This window comes from Leptonychotes weddellii, chromosome 5 (genome assembly GCF_054177405.1).
Source record: "Leptonychotes weddellii isolate Sample4059 chromosome 5, ASM5417740v2, whole genome shotgun sequence".
NCBI lineage: Eukaryota > Metazoa > Chordata > Mammalia > Carnivora > Phocidae > Leptonychotes > Leptonychotes weddellii.
The window spans coordinates 139261138-139285074 of record NC_138373.1 but is presented as its reverse complement, the minus strand read 5'-3'; the positions used below and the strand labels follow the sequence as shown (position 1 = coordinate 139285074).

General features: G+C 39.5%; 1 protein-coding gene across 6 annotated transcripts in view; it reads left to right on the top strand.

Annotated features, from left to right (window-relative positions):
- The window catches only part of LOC145721876 (uncharacterized), a 201582-nt gene that overhangs the window by 116248 nt on the left and 61397 nt on the right, over window positions 1–23937 (top strand). Inside the window, exon 3 of one of the 6 annotated variants that reach the window (XM_081822250.1) lies at window positions 5000–5043. The exons of the other annotated variants lie outside the window; for them this stretch is intronic. Coding sequence (XP_081678376.1) covers window positions 5000–5043 — 44 coding nt within the window. The remainder of the gene's footprint in view (window positions 1–4999; window positions 5044–23937) is intronic. 6 annotated transcript variants of the gene reach the window in all.

Sequence of the window (23937 nt, the reverse complement as noted above, 5' to 3'; positions counted from 1 at the left end):
ATTGTCTATTTCTTCCTTCAGTCACTTTTTGCTTGTGTATTTTGGACACTCTCTTGTTAGGTGCATATATGTTTAAGTGCTATATCTTACTGATGGATAGATCCATTATTATTATAAAGTGATTCTCCTTATCTCTAGTAACATTTTTTTTTGTTTTAAAGTCTATTTTGTCTGGTATTAGTATACTCATTCTAGCTCTCTTATGGTTGCTCTTTTCATGATACAACTTCCATTGAAATGAGCTGGAGTGTGAGGTGATGGAGTGGGTCATGGCTCAAATGCCACCGATTTTTGCTGTTCTTATCAAGATTGATTAGATTTTCTTTAAAGATTTTTATTTATTTATTTGACAGAGAGAGACACAGTGAGAGAGGGAACACAAGCAGGGGGAGTGGGAGAGGGAGAAGCAGGCTTCCTGCCCAGCAGGGAGCCCGATGTGGGGCTCGATCCCAGGACCCTGGGATTATGACCTGAGCCGAAGGCAGATGCTTTAAAGACTGAGCCACCCAGGCACCTCAAGATTGATTAGATTTTCTTGAATGAATGTTTTTCCATTTGTTATATGCCATTAGGACAATTTACAGAGACTTCAAATTATTTAAGAAATAAACTTCATCTGTTATGGTTTTGTTGGGGAGATGACCCATGGAGATCTTCACACTACTATTGTAGGAATTCTTTCAAACTTGATTTTAATCTCATCTCCTTCTCACCACCCCCATCACACACCGTTCCTTTCAGATTCAACTGGAACTTAAAAGACCTGAAGGGGGGAAAATATGGAATCTGCTTTTTCATGCCTCCTTCCATTTCTTTTTCTAGATCTGAGAGAAAGGATTAAGGGATTGGATGAATGTATATTTATCTTTTTAATGTAACTGGGTGGTTATATTATTATCTTTTAATAAGTTCTTTCGATTTCCCCAACTAAAGCAGATGGTCATTTTGTGCCCTCCATGTAACAGCATCCAATCCTTGCTTTTTCATTGGGTGTGTATGTGTGTGTGAATTTTGTGGAGGGGTCCACAGAACCTCCCTACTGCATGTTTATCTGAAATAGGAGACTAATATCTCATGGATTAGTGCTCTTTCTTCTGTATTCCAAAAGGTGTCCAAGTTGGTCTCAGGAGACCATATACTTAATGCAGCAGCAGGGATGGGGATCTTTCCAGGACTGAGTAGAATACGAATGCCCATTTCCAAGGATCCACCTTAATTAAGTGAGTTCTCTCTTGGTGGGGCTTCATTATTGGGTGTTTCATGGGGTCCCAAAGTCTTAAGCAGAACTTGATTTTAATTTAGTACTAGAATCTAAAAGATCTAAATGGTGCAGAATTAAATCAAGTCTAATTCTTAAAATCAGTAACAAAGAAAGGATGGGTATGGTATCATAAAATAAGTGATAGCAAAGATGAAAACTGTATTCCCATTACTGAAATGTTACTTAACCATTCAAGTGTAACTCTCAAATTCACTATACTATATAAACTACTTTATCTTTCCTTACTTGGGGGAGGGTCGGCCTTTTTGTTCTATTCAAGCTTTCAACTGATTGGATGAGGACTGCTCACATTAGGAAGGGCAATATGCTTTACCCAATCTACTGATTTAAATGTTAATCTCATCCAAAAAACACCCCCACAGAGATACCCAGCATAATATTTGATCAAATAGCTAGGCACTTTGTGGCCTAGTCAAGCTGACACATTAAATTAACCATCACACTCCCTCCCTCCCTTATTCCCTTCTTGCCCCATCTACTTGGCTGTCGTTACCCAGAGTTGAACTTCCGTTGCACCGAGCTGGGTGTAGAGTGAATGAGCAGGCTGTGGCTCAAATGCCATGGGTTCTTACTGCTCTTATCAAGATTTATTAAATTTTTCTTTATTTCTTTTTTTTTAAAGATTTATTATTTATTTGAGAGAGAGAGAGAGAGTGCGCCAGGGGAGGGGAAGAGTGAGAGGGAGAGAGAGAGAATCCCAAGCAGACTCCCCACTGAGTGCAGAGCCCAACACAGGGCTCAACAGGGCTCGATTTCACAATCCTGAGATCATGACCTGAGGTGAAATCAAGAGCTGGACACTTAACCAACTGAGCCACCAAAAATTAAATTTTTCTAGAATAAATGTTTCCCAATTTACTATAGGCCATTAGGAAAAATTTAAATCCATTGGATAAAATGGAATTCATTCTCCCTCCCTCCTTCCTTTTCTTCCTCCCTTCTTGCCAGAATTCCTTATTTTCCCACTTCCTTCCTTTCTTCTTACCTTCCTTCTTCTCTTTTTTCTTCCAACACATGTTTATTAGGGCCTCTAGCCCTATCATAGTCATATTAAGAGGAAAATAATTTATACAACCATCCTTGTTGGGAAATAACTTGCAAAGACTGGAGATCTAAGAACTCTGAATGTGGGAATTGAGTTCCCAGGGGGAAGTGTGGCCTGGGGAACGAGGTTTACAATGGTAAGGGTCAGAAAAGGCTTGTCTGTTTATGATGGAATGTTTACCTCAAAAGTCATCTGTATTCTGTGACTTAGAGGAAAATACTGGAAATTATGCATTTATTGGTTTCAGTGTTCTGGATTTGTCTCAATTTCAAGATTTTAATTATTTTTAATTAATATACATGACTTACACTGTTGCCTTTTCCTTTTAATGAATTTAAATATTGGTCTAATCCAGTAACCAAAAATTTAGTAATGTAGTTATTGTCCTCTGTAAAAAGTGGGTTTTTGTTTTTAATCATAGCTTTATTGAATATTTTTAGGCTTAGATATAAATAAAATTTCATTTTAAAGATATTTACATTATATATCTTGAAGTAGTGTTTTGTTTAGATTTTTCCTAAATTATTTGTGCTGCTACATCAGAAAATTTAATAATGATTTTGTAATTCTCTTTATTAAAAATAGCTGAAGCAGTTGTTTTGAAGCTAGCGGTATATGAACCATCTCTAATTCAACTTGTTAATCATGGATGCTTGGGGGGAATATTTTGGAATCAAAGTATGAAGAATAATTATTATCTCCTCAAACAACAGGCATCTATTTTCTGTGTGTACACGTGTGTTTTTGTTTAACTAAAAAAATGGAGATTAAATGTCCCTTATGTCCAAGGACCAGTACCAGAGACACAAAAGTCTTCCATCAATTTTCAGACTACTTGGAGAGTGGGGGACATATAGCTGAGATGTAGGAAGTCTAGAAAGTTCCTTCTGGGGTTGGAATAAAAACTTCAGAGATGGGCGCCTGGGTGGCTTAGTTGGTTAAGCGACTGCCTTCGGCTCAGGTCATGATCCTGGAGTCCCAGGATCGAGTCCCATGTCGGGCTCCCCGCTCGGTGGGGAGTCTGCTTCTCCCTCTGACCCTTTCCCCTCTCATGCTCTCTCTCACTCTCTCTCTCTCCAATAAATAAATAAAATCTTTAAAAAAAAAAAACAAAAACTTCAGAGTTTTGGAGAAGAGAGGAAGTGCAATTTGTTTGAGGGTCCACAAAATGCACAGGGGAGGTGATATTGTAATTAATAATATATACACTTTAAGTTGGAATTAATTGCTTCTGCTTCCATATTCTTTGCATCTTCATTATTGTATTTTTTTTCATTCAACTTTGGCATACTTCATTATTTGTATTTGTTTATCTGACTACTTTTAAAGCTTCTTGAGGACAGGGATCTTGTCATAATCATATTTGCTCCAAATACTTACTATTCCTTTGTATCCTTTCATCGAATCCCCATGGTAGTGCTAAACAAATGTTTGTTTAATTAAATTTGGCACTATTATGAAGAGAAAATTATGCAGAAGTTAGAGCTCTAGTCTATATGAGTCAAAATACCTTTGATAAGAGGGTTTAAGATTAACAGATAAATCCTATGGAGGTAATTAACACTTCCCTCTGAAAAGCAGTCAGGGCCCAGATAGACATGAGGTCAGAAGTTGTGAAAATATTTTTGAGAAGCAAGGGGGATATGGCAGGACATACTTGTTTACAGACACACAGGAGAGAAAAGGTAAGCGGTTCTTGTAACAATTAAATAGTGACTGGAGGTCTTAATTTGTACCTGAGTATAGATGTATTTTAGCTTTTGCTGAGGATTAGCTATCGTGCCTACCAACTATGCAAGACTGTGGTATAAGATATGAAGAGACAAAGAAGACGTGGTTTGGTCCTCTAGCCACTTTTCAAAATATATTTTCAACAGAAACATTATCAGCATTGTTTCTCTTGCTTCTGCCTTCCCTATTTTTTATAACTAGAGCTGTTGATTTTCCCCACCCAGCACCAGCTATTTCTTGATTCTAAAGCTAATCTTCAGTGAGGCAGACGTATAGCCTCATTTTCACTATTTAGGAGGACTTAAAAATGAATTTCACCTCTGGACCTGGGATCCAGGACTCAGCCCAGCCATGGGTGCTGAGCTCCATTGCTTCCTTGAATCTTCTCCTTAACAGTTAGACTTGGGATGACCACTGTTTTGTTGTCACATGGTTAGAGTTCTATATTATTTGCTACTCTCTCTTTTACCTGGTTCAGCACCTTTGTCCCCTCAAGCTTCTGCCTTAGCCACAAGAATGTCACCCATATATCTCTTTGCCCATCTCCTCTGGCCCTCTGGCCCCAAATACCAGCCTGTTTGGGTTCTTCCAGTCTCTTTCTCTGAGGGCTGGGCACCATCCTGGTACAACAGACTGTAGGCCCCGACTCTGTAGGGAATGGCAGAATCTCCCAGGACTGCCATTGCTGTCCTCTTCCATTTCCTGAGACTCTCTGCTCTCCTCCTTTTGGAATTGGCCATTTCTGCGTACTTTATCTGTAACACCTGACCACCCAGGAGTAATGGTTTCCTGAACCGTTCCATGTTTGCTCTACCCCCTGGATTCTAAGCCTTAGACTATCCAGCTGCCTTTCCCTGGGCCAGTCTTTATAGCTGGACCAGGTTCTGTGCTATCCCCACCTCCACTGTTACTTTACCTGGTTTCTCTCCTCTTTCTTCCAGTTCCATGTTTCTGAGGACTCTTCATACTTCAAGCTCAAGTCTAGGTAGGCATTGCTAAATTGATCTTCTTGTATTAAACGATGCTTCTAACCTAGTTAGAATAATTTTCTTAGCAGATAAGGATACATATATATATATATGTATAATGGATATATATATGTATATATATATACACACACATATATACATATATTTCTTAGAAGATATGGAGATAAATATATATATATACACACACACAAATACATGCATCCATCCATAATCCATCCTCTTTAAATATTAACTTTGTCTCCAAGTGTTGGTATTTCTTTTCATCCATCCATCCATCCATCCATTCATCCAACAGATATTTAGCAAGAAACTACTGAATTTAAGTCATCTGGCTCAAATGATGATTGGTAAATTCAAGCCATACAGACACTCTGAAGATAAAACTCTGCTAGCTTTACAATTTTTAAGATGACCACATGAATTCTTTAACTTTTGTGTTATATAATTATGAGTGATAAATTCTAGACCATGGGGCGCCTGGGTGGCTCAGATGGTTAAGCGTCTGCCTTCAGCTCAGGTCATGATCCCAGGGTCCTGGGATCGAGTCCCGCATCGGGCTCTCTGCCCCTTGGGAGCCTGCTTCTCCCTCTGCCTCTCTCTCTCTCTCTCTGTCTCTCATGAATAAAAAAAAAAAAAAAAAATTCTAGACCATGAATGTAACTTTAAGGCTAAGTGTATTTTAAGTTCAAGTAATAAAAATATGATCTCAGCTCTATTATATGGGATTTGAAAGCTAACTGTTATATATCAGGTACTTTATTTTATGAGCTAGGTTTTATCATTATCCACAATTTAAGATGTGAAAATAAAAAATGGAAGCTCAGAGAAAATTAAGCAACTTGCCCAAAGTCAATTGTCAGAGAGCAGTGGAGAGAGATTGTATACTTAGGTATTTCTAGGTCTACAGTCCAGGTTCTTACCATACCACCTCTCTAATATTTAATACAGAATAAAAACAACATTTGAATTTTTACAATCTGATCCTATTAGAATATCTTATTATATTTTCTTTAAAATGGTTGCATTTTTATTCTTCCTGGTAAGTCTATCATTACACAGAAATGTTTTTATCATGAGACACTAGACACACCTGCCTTAAAAAGGCATTGTATGATAACTGCCTCTTTACAACCATTGTGAAGGTTGCTGGGACATAGGGACACACATAATGATGATTTTGGGAACCACGTAAAAGATTAAAATATATTCCAATTCTTTCTCTTGGAAGGCAAGAAAGTGTGTATGACATATGAGAGCGCTGAAATCCAAAATGGTTTTAGGACTTCAAGGAATAAACTTCCTTCCATTTTCTGAAAAATTATACTCATTTGGAATATGTATCCCACTGCTACTTCTTACCCTTCTGTGACCTTAGGAGAGTCATTCAATTTCTCAGAGCCTGTTCCCTCCTCCATAAAATGAGGCTAATAATAATAGTGATAGGTTAGTTGTGAGGATTAAATTAGATCAAGGGCTAACACATCTCCCAGCATATGGTAAGTACCCAAAAAGGGTTTACTATTGTTGGTCTTTAGGTCCTGTCCATTTGCATTTTGCATTTGCTTGGATCCATGGATTTAGGTTTTTGCATTTTAGAGCTTAAGAAAATTCACCTGCAGAGATGTGTTTATTAGAGTTTGCTTGTGGTATCTTGAGATCCATCTTTGTCTGAGTTTCTCATTACTTTTTACAATTACATGAGTCTCAATTATATTTCTCATCTCTTTTTTGTTGTTGTTGTCCAATCACTCCATAGGAACCACATGGCAGCCTTGATCTAGTTTAAAGAACACTAGGCCAGCCTCTGGAGACCCAGATTTCATTTTGTCTTTGCTGGTAACTCACTGTGTGAACTCGGGCAGGCAGCTTAACTTCTGTGGGCTTTTTGAGTCTGAGTTTCTGATATTCCTATCACCTTCTTTTATAGTGTTTTCTATCAGTCTTTGGAACTATTTAAATGCTTTATTTGAATAAATTTAAATATATGCATAGTATAGTGTTTAAGTACATGGACTCTGGGGTCAGTTTGACTAGCTCCCACACATACCAGCTCTGGGAAGGTAGGCAAATTACCTAACTTGCCTGTACCTACTTCTACTTATTTGAGAAATGGGGATAAAAAGATCTACTTTGTACAGTTATTAGGAGGATTAAAAAATGACTAACACACCTGCAGCATTTGAAATCATGCCTAGCACAGGGTATAAGCCCCATAAGGGATATGGAGATGAATACATTTTTAAAGAGCCTGCAAGTTACTGGAGGAGATTAAGGCATATACCAAATAACAAGGAAGAGTATGATACATATTCAATAGAGAAGAAATTGTAGAACCTGATGGAACATGGAGGAAGGAGCAATTAATTCCTGCTGAAAGGACCAAGGAAGGTCTCATGAATTAGGTCAATATTGTTTGGGCCAGGAGTGAGCTGGCTATTAAGTGAAGGGTTTCTTGATAGAAGAAATAAAAGAGGCAAGGTGAAAAAAACTCAGGAAGTACCTGATGTGCAGCTCTTTTTAGCTGCAGTGTTGATGCTGAGTGAGGGTGTGTACTGAGAGATGAAGCTGGGAGAGTGAACTGGGGTGAGATCAGTGAGGGGTTTAGTGTTTTGCTAAGGAGTACGGGGTTGACACTACCAGTATTAGGAAACACTGAAGGTCATTGAAGCAATATCATGCCATTTGTGAGCTAGGAAAAATTCTCAGGTGGTTCTGTCAAGGAGAAGGTAGAGGAAAGAGAAACTGGAGTCAGGGAGAACATGTAAGGGCCATTGGAATAGTCTAGTAAGAGATTATAAGGGTCTCAATTGGAGAAGTGGTTCCTGGGGTAAAGAGAAGGGCTAGAATGGAGAGCTGGGAAGGTAGGTATGGTCTTATAAACTCTCCTACCTGCTCATCATTTCTTTGTTCTCCCCGCTCTGGTTCTTTCTGTCCATCCTCCCAGCTCCTGTGGCCTTCTCTCTTTGGTGATCGGCCTGTGCTCAGTGGCCCACCTGTATCTAATCGTGGAAAAGTTAAATGGCAAGCCCTCAGTGAGCTAGGAAGCCAGGAGCTTGTATTACCACGTGTTTAAGGGAGAGGATGTTTGAGAAGCAGAAAACGATCACACAACAAATAGCTTTTGTTTATTGGGGGGAGGCTTCCAAGCAATAATTAATCTGAAAGGCTTTCTTTACTTACAGGAAACCCAACTATTGAAAGGTGCATTTAAACCTCTTCATTATATATCTGCAATAGGTACTGCATAGCAGGAATTTTGTGGGGGGCATTTTGTAATGCAGGATCTGTGGTGTGGAGAGCACTGTCTTTCATCATTGTCTGGGTTTGTGTCATAACAAATAGGAAAGGGACCATCTAGATCAAAAGAAATAACTATTATAGGCAGCACCTATGTATTACAGGGTAGATGTTCTCTTGAAAGAATGCATTGTAAGCAATTGAAGGTCACGGGGATTCTCTTTAATTAGTTATACCTGGTTTGACAAAAGAAGGTGAAATTCATGAATCTGTGCAAAATACAAATCAGAAACCAATCAGTGAATACTGCAACAGAATAACAAAAGGAGATCAGAGCGAGCTAGAAACAAAGTTAACAATTTTAGAGTGACAAAGATGCCCTGGTAAAAAGAGACTGTTAATGAATCCCAGAACCACAGTGTAGCAATTATTCCACTCTGACATATGTAAGTACGTACATGTATATACATCTATCTATATATCTATATCATCTATATCTATATCTATATCATCTATATCTATGCATAGGTATATATACATCGTATAATACATAATATATGTAAATAAAAGATAATTCATTCAACAAGCATTTACTGAACACTTATTGTATGCCAGACACTCTCCTAGGTACTATGAATAAAACAGCCAACAAAAACAGATCACATCCTAAAGAGCTTATATTTAGTAGGGGAGACAGACAATAAATACATGTGAAGTCAGGTGATGATAAGTACTAAGAATAAAAAAGAGAACACATTAAGTGGAGAATGAGAGGTAGAGGGAGGGCTGTGTTTCATACAATATGTTAGGAAGGGCCCCCTTAGTAAGGTGAAGATTTGAGGGAAGGCTTATTGAGATCTGGGAAGGAAAAGTAGTCCAGCCAAAGGGGACAGGAAGTGACAAGCTCTGGGTGAGATGTCTTGGTGTTGTTGAGGAACAGCAATGAGGCAGAGTGGTGGGAGCAGAGAGAGGGAGAAGGAAATGGTAGATGGGGTCAGAGGAGTAGCTAGGTCTTTCAGGCCCTCATAGAGCATAGTAAGGACTTTGGATTTTATTCTGAGTGAGATGGGAAGCTTCTAGAAGCATATTATAATGCTAATCACATAGGGTTAATTTTATTACTTCCATCTAGTACTTTATGATCCCATTTTTGCATCTATACATTTCTAAAATTAGGCATGTCCCCATCTAGCCCTCTTCTGTCCTGCTGACTTCCTTCTCATCCATAGTGCTTTAGCAAAGGCAGCTCTGGATTCTGTCCTGGTGTCTGCCACTGCATCCTTGGAGAGTTTCAGTAAGTTACCCTTCTTGTTTGGTTCTCCTATCAAAAAAATGGGAATACTTTCATCAAACTCATGTTATTAAAGATTTAACAAGAAAAAAGAAATAAAAAATGTCCAAACTCATAATATTACAGTATTCCTTGTCTTTACACAATTGCCACAGGACTCAGTATGCAGTAGGCACACAATAAAGGCTGCAGCATTGAATAAGAAAGTTAAATGAGGGGATATATAAAATGCTCTCTAAGTTTCGTTAGGGCTGTTTTATTCACTGAGCTCAAAAGATACTCTTTCTGGGGGAGTATGACTCTCATTACCCAGCAAGTTAAGTTATTTTTGTTTTCATAATGCTTCTCTAATACTCGTATTAAAGAGCTTATTTTACTTCTTAGAGAGTGAAAATTGTTCATTATACTTAGATTTGTACTTTTCGTGATGCTACAGATATTATATATTTAATTATCCCTCTTACAAAATTTTGCTAACAATTTTAAAGCTTTGCAGAATGTTTTGTGTGATACTTTGTGTGTGTGCTTTGAGTCTAGCTTTTGTATTAGATATGTGCAAAAATGGTCAGAAATTCTTTTTCTTCCTATATGCATGTCTCTTTGATGTATCTTTGCAACTCCCATCAAGAGCTGGTATCTATTTTTTTTTTAAAGATTTTATTTATTTATTTGACAGAGACAGAGACAGTGAGAGCAGGAACACAAGCAGGGGGAGTGGGAGAGGGAGAAGCAGGCTTCCCGCTGAGCCGGGAGCCCGATGTGGGACTCGATCCCAGGACCCTGGGATCATGACCTGAGCCGAAGGCAGTCGCTTAACCAACTGAGCCACCCAGGCGCCCAAGAGCTGGTATCTATTTCTTTATGTCTTGAATCCGAACTTGGCCAGGTGACTTGCTTTGGCAATAAAACATTAGCACATGTGATACAAGTAGAAAGTTCCATGCACAGGACCCTCCCTTGCTGCTTTTGGGAACCCTGTGGCCACTGGCGTGTCAACAAACTTAGGCTTACCTGCTGGATGATGAGTCACATATGGCCAATTGCCTCCTTTGCCTCTGCCAACAGCCAGTCCACTACAAGGCATGCCAGTGATGCTCTGGTCAGCTCGCTGACACATGATTGAGCCTGACCAACAACACATAGACCAGAAATCAACCATCCCAGCTGAGCCAAACACAAATTGCTAACCCACTGAATTGTGAACAAATAAATGATTTAAGTGCTAAGTTTGGGGCCAAAAAATCTAACCGATACAGCTCATATCCCTCTTAATTGTGTATATTTTTGTGAAGTGTATTTTCTCTTTGTTTCTTTTTCCTCCAAAACTCACTGTGGTAGAGACAACTGGTCCCCCAACATCCATTTTCTCTTATTTGTTTTATTAATAGACCTTTCCCCTTCCCCCACCTACCCACATTTGAGTTTTATCTGGGCTCATGGCTCTTCAGCTTGAGACTAATTTCCCTGCCTTTTCTTGCAGCTAAGGTGTGGTCATGTGGCAAAATTATGGGCAATGTGACACAAATGGAAGAAACGTGTGCTAAGAAATCTGCTTGCTGTCGACTCTTTCTCCCCTCTCATTTTTCTCTCTGGGCTGGGAAGTGGGGTAGCCTCAGACCAAGAGATGGAAGCCACAGGTTAAAGATGGCAGAGGTAACCCACTAGCTTGGGTACTAGGATGACTTTGCAGATCATGCCTCCTTACCCATCTTGGACCACTGCCTACCACTGGCCTGTTCTGTGAGAGAAAAAGAAACTGTCTTAAGCATGCCACTATATTTTTGGGTCTCTTTGTTATATAGCAACTTGACTTTTACCCTAACTCATACATAACAAATACTCAGCAGACACAAACTCATAAACACATGCTGCCTACCATTTAGAACTCAGGAGCTCAATTAATGTTAGATTCGTGCACTTATTCAATAATAGTTACTGATTTCCTATTGTGTGTTAGGCACAGAGTTGCATAAATTATGGCTTTTTTTTTTGGCCAGGAGCTGACGAATGAGCAGGCATAGAAAATAACAAAAAAAGGAATGAAAGGTGAAGAGTACTGTAACAGAAGACTCTGTCAGGGGTGGTATCCAGAGAAAATGAAAGGATTTGGACATCTTTTAAAAGTTTGCTGTGGTAGGATGAAACACACATCATGAAACGAAGCAGCCATTCAATGCACCTGTACGATTACTTTCACAGAATTTGGAGACCTCCTCTCACTTGTTTCTGGGTCACTGACCTTGAGCTGGGGCAGGGGTAGGGGGTGGCCTCTGGCTTACTGTTGTCTCACTTCAGACTTCCAACGCTGTCTTTTCAAAGAGTTTTGTGTGGTGGGTATAGGGGTGGCAGTAGGGACGGAGGTTAGGTTTAGAGGATTACTGACAATCCTGTAATAACTTTTGAAATAGCTTTTCAGATCAATTCCCATTCATTTCCCACTTTACAGAGAAAAGAGGACCAGGGCAGGATCAACGGTTATGAGAAAAACGAAGGGGAAAAAACTCCACCAACCACACCTGGAAATGGAAGAGATCTCTTTGTTCCTTTGTCCCATTCCCCACCTCCCACCCCCTACCATATCCTGTGGCTTATTTTTGTTTTCCTTCTATCATCCACAGTGGCTTTTATTTCATGCTGAGAATGCCCTGGGAAGGAGACATTAAGTGGGAAATCATTGCAAAAGTTCAAGAAGAGAACATATATAATATCTTGGGTGTTAACTAAGAGATGCTAAGCATAGAAGAGAATCTTGTCAAATTAGATAGTCATGTCTACTTCATCTAATTGCACCAAATCTCCCATCATGCTCGTTTGCAATAGTGGTATTTTTTATCTTGAGTCATAATGGCCCTACTTTTTATGAATGCCTTGCCCATATGTGCCTTATGGTTTCAGAATACCTTTCATTTTCAAGTTGTAGGGGTATGCCTTTATACAAATCATTTATCCTCTGTAAGGCTCAGTGTTCTCATTTGTAAAATGACTAATAATCTATGGAATCTCGTTTGGGTCCCAAATTCGACAATTTGAGGTCCCTTATAAACATATTGATTAAAGTCTGGTGACAACTGTAGCTACAATGACAACAGAATGACGAAGCATATTAACATTAGTGTTAATGCAATAATCAGCTGTGTTTTATTCCATATGGCAATTTATTTCAACAATTAAGCCAAACTCCATCTGTTTTGGCATACACAGTTTTTTCAAATGGGTTCCTGAACTACATCTTTGGAAATAATTTTATGTTTTTCAAATATTGCTACCATCAATATATGATGACTGTGTGGAATCTTTCTGATTAAAAAAAAGTCATGGATGCCAAAGCCCATCTCATGTGACAAAGGGATTGTTTGGCTGTTTGACCTTATGGATATGTTGCATGGTCTAATCAATAGTCCCAGAAAAGGAAGACAAATCTCAGTGTCACATAGAGGGAACACACATGGGGTGCTAGTTTCTAGAAGAGGCAAAGCAAGCCTCAACGCTGCCAGCAGCAAATTTCTATTTTTCTGACCTGAGGATCCTGTTGGGATAGGATGTGCCTCAATCTGTGATGGAGACAAGAAATATGGTACATCCCATACATCCGGCAGGGGTGCCTTTCTTTGACTTGGGTTGAGCTGCATTGACAGAACAGCAATAGAGAACATTTGTCTTTATCTTTATAACGCTTGACAAGAGGCATGATTACTGCTGTAAGGGTATCAAAATAAAGAAAAAAATGGGCTGTCCTACAGCTCTGTTATTTATCACATTCAGAAACGCTAACCCAGACTAGCAGGAGAGAAATTCCTTGTCAAATTGCCTCCAAAAATCATTATTTTCCTCCCTGAGATAATATGTGAAGCCCATGGATCCACCCATGCTGTCCCCCCCCACACACCCCCACCCCCTCCAGGTTTGTAGTTGGGGACAGTCTTCCCCTGAGCCAGGCTGTCCCTCCATAGACAGAAATGTGGCTCATTGCATGTGCCAGTCTGACAATAAACACACCATTCCCTGCATGTGCAGGAAATACAGAAAAATGCTAGCTGGTGGCTTATTAACAAATATTGAATGTATACAGCAAAAAATTCGATTTATTTTGCAGCAAGCGTTAGGATATGTCTGGGCAAATTAGTGCTGGAACTGACTTTGTTCAACCCCTGTATTTATTTTTCCGTTCCTTGTTTTCTAATTAGGCAGGCTTTCTTCTGCTTTGCAAGCACCCTCTCTGCCTAAATCATTGCAGGTCTATCCCATCCTCAATACAACAGGCTTACACATTCATATTAATACCATGATAGGGAGGTATAATCCACCCTTTTGCATATAGGCTCCAAATTATTTCAAGAGTGATATTAAATGCCTTTATGACACAGTAATACATTTTCCTACTCTGACTTACAGAGGGCCTGCATGTGCTAAGGCCAATGATTTTTCCAAAGAAATTGTGAAGAGTAGATGGGTCTAAAGTGTGTTTGCATTGAAAGGCACCTCCTTCAGTGTATGGCACCAAGTAGTTTTTTTTTTCCCCCCTCAAAGTGTTCTCTTTCAGCAGGTCTTTGCAAAAGAGGGTATTTGCTCACAGTTCCTCATGGAGAGCAATTCAAGAATTAAATCAATGGCCATGTCCTAAATCTTGTTTGACATGCCACATTTTATTTGGATTTGCATTCTTTCGTAGGGATTAGAGCAATGGTTCTCAACCTTAGGTGTCCATTAGAATCATATGTGAAGCTTTAAAAAAATATTGATGCCCAGGCTCCTTCCCAGACCAATTAAATCAGAATATCAGAGGGTGGAGCCATGGCAGTGGCATTTCTAAAGTTCTCTAGATGATTCTAATGGGCAGCAGGCCATTGGTTTATAGGGTTATTATGATCAGAATACATCCAAAGAACTCTTGTTTATTTATTCAATAAATATTTGAATAACTACTATATATTAGGAAAAAGAGTATGTACCATAGGGGATTCAATGACATATAAAGAAATTTCTCTGTTCTCAAAGTAGCTGGTAAGTTAATAGAGGCCATTCATTCCACACATATTTTTTGAGTCCTATTATATGTTATAAGCATTGGGGAGTGAGTATGGAATAAAAAAGACAAAGCCGCTGCTGTCATTGAGCTTACATTCTAGCAAAATTTTTTCCTAAATAGGTACTGATTAATCATATAAAGAAATGAATACAGAGATAACATGATAGAGAGTGGCTGAAACAGGGGAAGAGTTTTGGGATGCTTCTCTGAGTGGCAGATTTGAATGATGTGAAGGACACAGTCAAGTGAAGGTCTGGAGGGAGCAAGTTTTGGATAGAAAGAACACCAGTGTGTCAAGGTCTTGAGGTGGGAGTGGGCAGATGCCAGGAGCAGAAAGAAGCCGAAGTCCTTAGAGGAGGTAGGTGGTCAGAGATGAGGTCAGCAAGGTGGACAGAGAACAAACATTCTGCATAAAAGCTAACCTTAACAGAGAGACAAAAGCAGGCAAGCTTTGGAGAGGCAGATGAATGTTTCTGAGCATCTGGAGAGAAATAGCGTTGCTTTGGTATGGGCATTCAGTGTTCATAGGAAAAGTGGTTTTGAATTGTAGCTTGAGGGAGAATACCCGAGAACTAGAGGGAAAGGGCATTTTAAGTCATAGTATTTCTCTGCAAAAACATAGAAGACACAGCAATCTAGGCCATGAACAGAGAGCAGCACATTGTTCCACTTGACTGGAATGAGGAATTCAGGAAGCAGTGTGGGAACTCAAGAGGCTGGGATAATAAAGGACCATGTATGTGGAGAGCTTGGACTTCATCCTAAAGAATAGGAAAACCCACATTTTCTGTTTACTTGTTTCGCCTTATGTCTGGCCAATTCCTGCTTCACTCCCTGTATCCTAGAAACTCCAAACTACTTTCTACCACACTTCCCATACACACATACCTATACACCGTGCTGGTCCTAGCCTTTAGGTTTTACAGTTGTCTTTCCTTGCGTTTGAAATATCTTTCCCATACTCTTGGGCTCTTCTCTGTCAATGAGTCAAACTCCTACTCAGGAGTTAGCCACAGTTCCTTCAGGAAGGTGTTTCTGACCCTCCTTGGTGACTCCACAGAATGAGAGGCATATTTCTTTGAGGGCACTTAGAATGTTGAGTGGATCATTCCTGAGTGCTAGGGACTAGCTCTTTATTGAGTGTTAGGTACTATGCTATGTGCTTGCATTATGGTTTAATTGGTAGATAGGCAATGAATACTGAACATAAATAAATTGGTATGTTGAAAGATGGTAAGTGGGGTAGGAAAAAGTAGTTTAGGATATGGAAGATTGGGAGTGGTGCAGGAGGGTAGTTACATTTGTAGTAGAAAGTCAGAGTGGGTCTAATTGAGAAAGCAAAATTAGATCAGACTTTGACCACCTATCCCAATTTGCCTGAGACTGAGGAATTTCCTGGGATATGGGATTTTCAGTACTAAAACTGGGACAGTCATGGGAAAACTAGGATGGTTGGTCACTTTAGAACTGTATGTTAATATTTGCCTAATCTACTAGTTCTAAATTTGAGGACAGGAACTAGAGAGTCAGGGTAGCATGGTGGTGAGGATCATAGGCTTTGGAATCAGACTAGCTGAGTTCAAATCATAGCTCGGCCATTTGTTAGCATTGTGACCTTGAACTGGTAAGATTTTTAATGAACCTCTGTCCCTTAATCTATGAAATTGAAGTAGCTGGCACAGAATAAGCACTCAATAAATGTTGCTGTTATTATTATTCATAGTGCCTAGCACTGCAGCTCCTGGATAGTTGTTTGCTGAAAGAACAAATGAATTAATGATAATGTACCATGTGCCAGGCACCAGGCTAAGCCCTGGATATACAAAAATGAATAAGGCATGATTTCTGCCTTCAAGAAAACATAATCTAGCAGGGAGACCTACATGAAACACCATATTTGATTTTAACAACTGCTGTCTTCTTCCACTATGGCAATCCTCATTCTACTTTCCTAGTGTACTTTTCTTTTACATGAAGCATATTCCCTTTTAATATTCTATAGAATATTCTTATATGTCACAGTTATTCTCATTGGAATGCAACTGCTTAAAAGCAAGGACCTTGGTTTTTTCACTGAGATATCCCAAATGCCTGGAACTACCGACACCAAGAAGATGCTCAATAATGTTTGGTGTTTGAATGAAGTTCCATCTGATGTGATAAGAGCTTTTAAAGAGGATGTGCAAAGTGTAGGTGACTACTTTTAGAGTCAGGAAATGTTCCATAACCAATGTGGCATTTTAGGTTGATCTTGAAGGATATATAGTGTTTCTTTAGAAGTTTGGAAGGTATTTCAGGCTCAGAGCCCATCAAGAGGATCTCACAGGAGCAGGAGAACCAGGAGAATGCAGGGCCAGTGAAGTGGAAAGAGGGATTGAGGGGTTAAAGTGAACCTGAGGTGGCTTAGCGTGGGTGAGGTGAAAGAGACATTTCAGTGTGTCAGTGCTGATGGAAAATGGATCAAAGGATGAAGCAGTGTGTGGAGTGACAACATTGAGACCAGTGTGTAGTTACTTAAGAATCTGGATGGAGATGAGTTGGTAATTTGAGAGAGGATGGTTTTAATTTTTAAAGAAATAAGCTCACTTGAGCATTCGAAGGCTAAGGGGAAATAGCCAACAGAGGAGGCAAGAATAAACATGGAAGAGGGCCCAATTGATGCAATAAGGTTCTGGAAAAGACAGGAAGAGATGAAATTGAGAGGACAGAAAGAGGGAGGGTTTCCTCTGAAAAGAAAAGAAAAACTCAGTTTTCTTCAGAGACTAGAGATAAGCTTCTCACCACTTGTGTGGAACCCAATACTGATTCATTAAGTCATAGGAGGTACTGTCATAGATGCTGAGTCATTATTGACAACTCAGTGAAATCCTGTTACCTCACTTTATGCTGGATAGCAGTTGAGAAAGGTGGCAACTGGGAGTCTTTCTTCAAGCGGAATGTTTAGAAAAAAACATAACCACTCAATTATTAGAAAACACAGGGTACTATAATGGAATTTTCTGGCTAACTCAGAATTCACCAAAAAAACCCTTTATGTTTCCACCACTGTTAAAAGTGATTGCATTTTTTTTCTTTAATGAGAATGACAACTGAAAAAAAATTCCATTTTTAAAAAAAATTTGAAATGCCTCAGAATTTTATCTCAAATTTTCATTTAATTATCCTGAGTTGCAGAGGTGGATGGTGTGAGGGATTAGTATTAGCAGGCATGGAATTTAGGATGTAGTCAGAGCAGCCTTTTTTTTTTCAAAAAAAAAAAATTACTCAATTCCAGTTGTAGCAAAAGTACTTAATGAATTGAAGATCCTGGTTATTTGCTTTTACTTATTTTTGACTTTTGTATTACATCTGAAAATTAGCATCTAAGAATTAGGAAATGAAAGATTATGAGTAGCCTGTCTTTTGCAGATCAAACTTTTGCTTATAAATTTTGTGTTGTGTGGGTAATCTTTATATTCTGCCATCAGCCAAAGAAGTGGGTTGTCTCTGAATATAACTATTATATTATCAGCCATAATAGTCTTTTCCTCAAGGGCAGTTTCTCAAACAAATGATTTCAAAATCAATAAACACCCTGTAGCCTCCTGTTTCAGAATTTACTTATTCATGAGATGCTTATCTCTCTGTAAATTCCCAGGAAGAATTCTTATTGCTTAATCCCACCATATTGGAATGAATGCTTATCAGTTCAAAATTAGTTCTTATTAAATTTTCTTGGCAACTTTGTAACCATCTCAGGGGGTTCTCCCCTGTGAGTTACTCTTACTTTTCAATCTTACATGAGTAGAAACCCATTTTAACATCCTAAAAATCATTAAACATTGGCTTGCCCATTTGCAATGTGCTCCATTTCAGTGTTAGTTGGGCAAAGGCTATATGCCCACAAAGAGGCTTCGTAAAGAGACTATTTTGTACTGCTGCATGGTTTCATTATTAGACACTAACAGTCTCCATCACTGACAGGTAAAGACAAATTGATAGCTGAAGCACGGTAGAGGCTAGTGTAGGTACCTTCTCATTTTTCACCTTGAAGGCTGTTTCTGCCATCCTTTGGTTTGGTCCCAGGGTCATTAGTAGCTTCTCTCCCAATCTAGGTGTCTGTGGAATTACGGTAGCACGTACGTGGCTAGGTAAATGAAAGAGGAATGGTCTGTCTGCTCTGCCTGCCTGATTGTGAGAAAAGAAAAGATTGTGCTCAAGATGGCGAGAGCTTCCGATATAATGCTCTGCTGTGGGCTCATTTGAATAATCTCTCCACTCATTAAACACAGCTGCAAGGCAAGAGGCAGCAGAGTTCAAAAGGCAAGCCAAGGGAATATATTAGTAATAGAATTATAGTTTAAGCCTTTAGGCATGTTTCCCCAATATTTTTGTACTCCATTAATTACAACAAGAACACTTTTGTCACTTACTGAAAAAAAACGTTAGAGGAATATTTTGACTAAGAAACATAAGTAAAATGTATATGTTTTATAAAAGTGTTAGGTACGCTGCAATTAAATTTTAAGACAAACTCTGGAAGTTATCCAACAAGTCATTTCCTCATTGTACAATTTAAATCCCTGGTGAGCTGGGATTAGAAACCATCAGCATGATTTAGCTTCATGAGTCACTTTACCCTTGCCCCAGTACATGGGTATCCTCACACTGTCTTCTCTCAGCTATGTGTGTGTGTGTGTGCGTGCATGTGTGTGTGTGTCTGCATTTGCTTTGTTGGGTGATTTCTGGTCTAAATCCCAGAATGCCTCTTATACCCACTCAGAACGTCAAATTTATTATAGGATTAGAAAATATTTAATAGAAGAGAGAAAACAGTGGAAATAAAAGCAAAGGTTTCCTTTTGAAGACTTCAGAATTTTTCCTCTTTCAGTTTCAGGGTCACTTTGGGCTCTTCTGGAGTTGCAGGCTATAGGGTTATGTTTTTGCTCTCGATTAATCCCCACCCCTAATCTCATCCACCACACCATCTTGCCTGGATGACTCACCGACATGACATTTTAAGATATTGGGAATTTGATGTATTTAAATTCTGAATGGTTTAACTCTGAATTCAATTCTGTATCCTCCCTTGGGCTGTGGATTGGATTGTGTTGAGTTTTATTACCCCAGGGACTCATGTCCTCTTCCAATAGAGGAGCAAATGGCTTTCATTTTGTCACAGTTTCTGTAGGGATTTTAAGGATATATTGGCGTCCAGGGTGGGCAACTCCATCCTTCTCCTTTCCTCACACAGATGTCTAAATTGACAGAAAATGATGCAGATGTAGCACAGAGGTTGTAGGGACATTCCAGTCCTCTGTTTTCATTAGCATTTCCATATTAAAATCTTTCCAAGGCATGATGCAAAACTTAAAATACTTTGAAATCAAATTACTGAAGCGTTTTTCTTTTTAAGGCATCTGATTTCACCCAGCAGCGTATGGATAAAGAATTCCTTTCAGGTGAATTTTCCAGATAACTGAATTTAGCAAAGTTTAAGGAAGAGTAAACTGATAGTTTGTCACTTGATTTTGGATTTGCTCTCTCCTTCTATCTATTTGATTTTGTATGTGTTAAGTGATTGGCAAGCAGTGAGTGTGGTATGCTGAAAAAGGGGCCCTCAAAAGATTTCCACATCCTAATACCAAGAACCTGTGAATGTTACCTTAAGTGGAAAAAAAAGGGTCTTTGTGGATGTTATTAACAATCTTGAGATTGTTAAAAAGGGTCTTGGTAGATGTTATTAACAATCTTGAGATTAACAACAAAAGTGGAGATTATCCTGGGTTAGCCAGTTGGGCCCTAAATGTAATCACACATATACTTTACATGAAGAAGGCAGTGGAAGATTTGATACACACAGAGGAGAAGGTGATGTGGAGATGGAATGAAGTCAGACTTTGAGATACAGGCCTTGAAGATTGGAGCAACAAGCCAAAGAATGTCGGTAGCCATCAGAAGCTGGAAGAGGTAAAGTATGACTTTATCTGGAGAGACTGTGGCCCTTATGACACCTTGATTTTGGCCCAGTGATATGAATTTTGAACTTGTCTTCCAGAACTGCAAGGAATAAATTTCTGTTGTTTTAAGCCTCCCAGAACCTGGTAATTGATTACAGTGGCAGGAGGAAACTAATAGAGGAAGGCACTTTCACAACATTCAAACACTGGGGCCACCAGCCAGGCAAATGAACCTCCACAGTGTCTAATAGTTCCACGTTTGCAAATGATCTTCTAGACTAGTTGGGAATAGTATAGCTGCCTGTTTCAAATTCAGCATCCATAAGCACAAAATGTTTAGCAAAAGGAAAAGAAGCCTACTGATTTAAGGACTACAGACCAAAAGGAAAATAGAGATTTGGTACCCATGGGTTTATCCCTCCCTCTTACTTTCAGCCTAAAGTTACCAGTCCCTATAATCTGGATGTTCTTTCTCAGGAAGGAAGTAAATGACATTGGATCTGACACAAATAAGTCCTTGGCTAAGGATCTGGCTGCTGCTGTGTCCACATTTTCAGTTGCTTGCCACGTTATTGTAGGGGAAGCCATAAATTGTCACTTTGGGTCTCAGAATATCAGTTGGTCGAGCAAGAGGCACACCATAGCATTCCCACCCCTGACTGTGCCCTTGACTCTCATCTTTGGTTCTCCCCTCCTTTCCAAATAAAAGCAGCCCTGATTTTTATTTTTTATTTATTTTTAAAGATTTTATCCATTTATTCATGAGAGACAGAGAGACAGAGAGAGAGGCAGAGGAAGAAACAGGTTCCTAAGGAGCAGGGAGACCGATGCGGGACTCAATCCCAGGATCCCGGGACCACAACCCGAGCCGAAGGCAGACGTCCAACCATCCGAGCCACCCAGGCACCCGCAGCCCTGATTTTTAAAGGTCTTTTCAACCAAGTTAAATCAGAAGCACCTTCTCACTGGCCTATTTCTTCCTAAGACATCCTACTCTTGGCCCTACCAGCTCCATTTCAGTTAGGGAGACGAGTTCAGTAATAGAATATATCAAAACATCTCTTTACCTGGATTTATGAAACCAGAATAATATATATCTTCTAAACAAAAGAAAACACCCTGAAATAGCAGACTCTAAATATATCCATATGACTTTTATTTCTCTATGGAGAGGAAAAGGTGAGATCTTTTGCTGGACAGCCCCTATAGCAGAGACAATGCCTATTTTCCATTTTATTCTTTTAGTTTAGAAATAATGAACAGAAATTTGAGAATGATTCCACATATCTCTAAACACCATTATTACATTGGTAGCAAGACTTTACTGATTTAGAATAATGATGTGAGGGTGGAGGAAGACAGAGACAGCTGAAAATCTGGTTGTGGGAAATTTTTAAAGAAGAGCACTTTGGTGTCAACTAGAATGCATACTAGACAGTGAGATATAAATGTATGTTCATCAGTGGAATAAAGCAAATTGAATTAATTTAAACATTCTTTTGCACTGGACCAAAGAAATAAAAGTCATTTAATAGGCAAGAATTTATTATGCCTCCTCAGTGGTCTAACTGAACATATCTGGAGGCGTGTTTATAAAGAAATCCTTCATTTCAAGAGCTTTTGGTTAGATGTAGCTACTGATTCTACACTAGGTTCCCTCCCCTGTGAAATCCCAAAAAGGTTTTCCAGGAATGTGTTATTTTGACCTTCATTAATTGATAAAGTGGATAGACACCATGTTTGAAAATTAAAATCTCTGTCCTCCCTTTCAGAACTGAGTTTATTGTAAGCATTGTTTCCACGGGCTGCCTGTTTATTCACCTTCTTTCCAGCTTCAACCCCATGTAATTTTTATTCTCCTCTCTTCCATCAAAATTGTTCTTGGAGAGAGGAGTGGTGGTATAGTTGCTAAACTCATTGGATTCTTTTAGTACTTATTTTACCAAGTTCTTGGAAGAAGGGTGATCTGGTCCCGGCAGTAGCCCCATAAAACATCTTGGCATCTGCCCTGAGAATTTCACTGGACTGGAACGGTGATGGCCTGAAGCCTCTGTCACCCTGATCATTGATCCAAGCCATCAACCCCCTGTTCCCCTTTCAGCAGCTCTTCTGGGCAGTCCCCATGCTGTTGAATGAGAGTAAAGCAGCATAACCTAAGCTCTGCTCCCAAGGTAACCATCTAAGTTCTGACCCAGAGTCAACCTCTTGGGTCACCGGGGGAAGTCCACATGTCCTTCCAGACCAATTGCTAGAAGTATGAAATAATTATATTATTCCATTGAATCTAGGGCACATCCTCCCCCCTATTCCTCCCACATTTTAACATCTTTTACAGTTCATGGCATTTAGAATCACTGTTAGCCTGCATTTACGTTGACGCCTTCCCCGGAAGTATTTGCATTTCCTTGGCCAGTCCCTTGGTCTACTATCAACTTGAAACCACATTACAATAAATTCTCAGCTTGAGGTTTCTCTTGACCACACTGATGGTGTAAATTCAGGTCAAAATCTGTGCTTTGGCTCATATTTTCAGGGGATAGTTTTTAATTTCCTCCCCAACGAGTGCCAAGATTGAGGTACCCATTCTTCACTGTCCCTTTCTGTGTGGTGGCTTTATTTCTCATTTACTCTCTAGTCAGGGGTGTTTTTCTCTCTTAATAGCATGCAAAATTATAGTGCATGGTTTGTTCAGAGACAATAAGAGAACAAAAGGTTAGTGTTGTTTCTAGAAGCTCTTTTGTGGGTAGGCTGAATTTATCTCCCTCACAGAGACATTGCCCTCTCTCCACATGACCACACCTTTTGTCTATAGCATACAGCCCTTACCTCCCTCCTCTAGTACCAACCCAGGTCTTCCCCTATGGTAGAACAAGCTTCACTCCACCTCCAAGTTTGCTTTTCATAATAACACTATCAGCATGGGATACAGTTCACTCATGACGAGGCCACCCAGGGGTGGGTTTGGTCTTTATTGAACTTTATTAAAATGTGAAGTTTAGTCTTTATTGAAATTAACCTTAACCCTACCTGGTCATGTTCCCATTGCATTCTCAACTTACTTCAGAATTTCTGGGCTGGCACCGTGATATTTGGGAGAACGGGCTGAATGCAATGGAGTGTGCATTACACTTGGAGAAGAGCATGAATCAGTCACTACTGGAACTGCACAAACTGGCCACTGATAAAAGTGACCCCCATTTGTGTGACTTCATTGAGACTCACTACCTGAATGAGCAGGTGAAATCCATCAAAGAATTGGGTGACCACGTAACCAACCTGCGCAAGATGGGGGCTCCCGAATCTGGCATGGCGGAGTATCTCTTTGACAAGCACACCTTGGGCAACAGTGATAGTGAGAGCTAAGCCTTAGGCTGTCTTCCCATAGCCACAAGGGTGA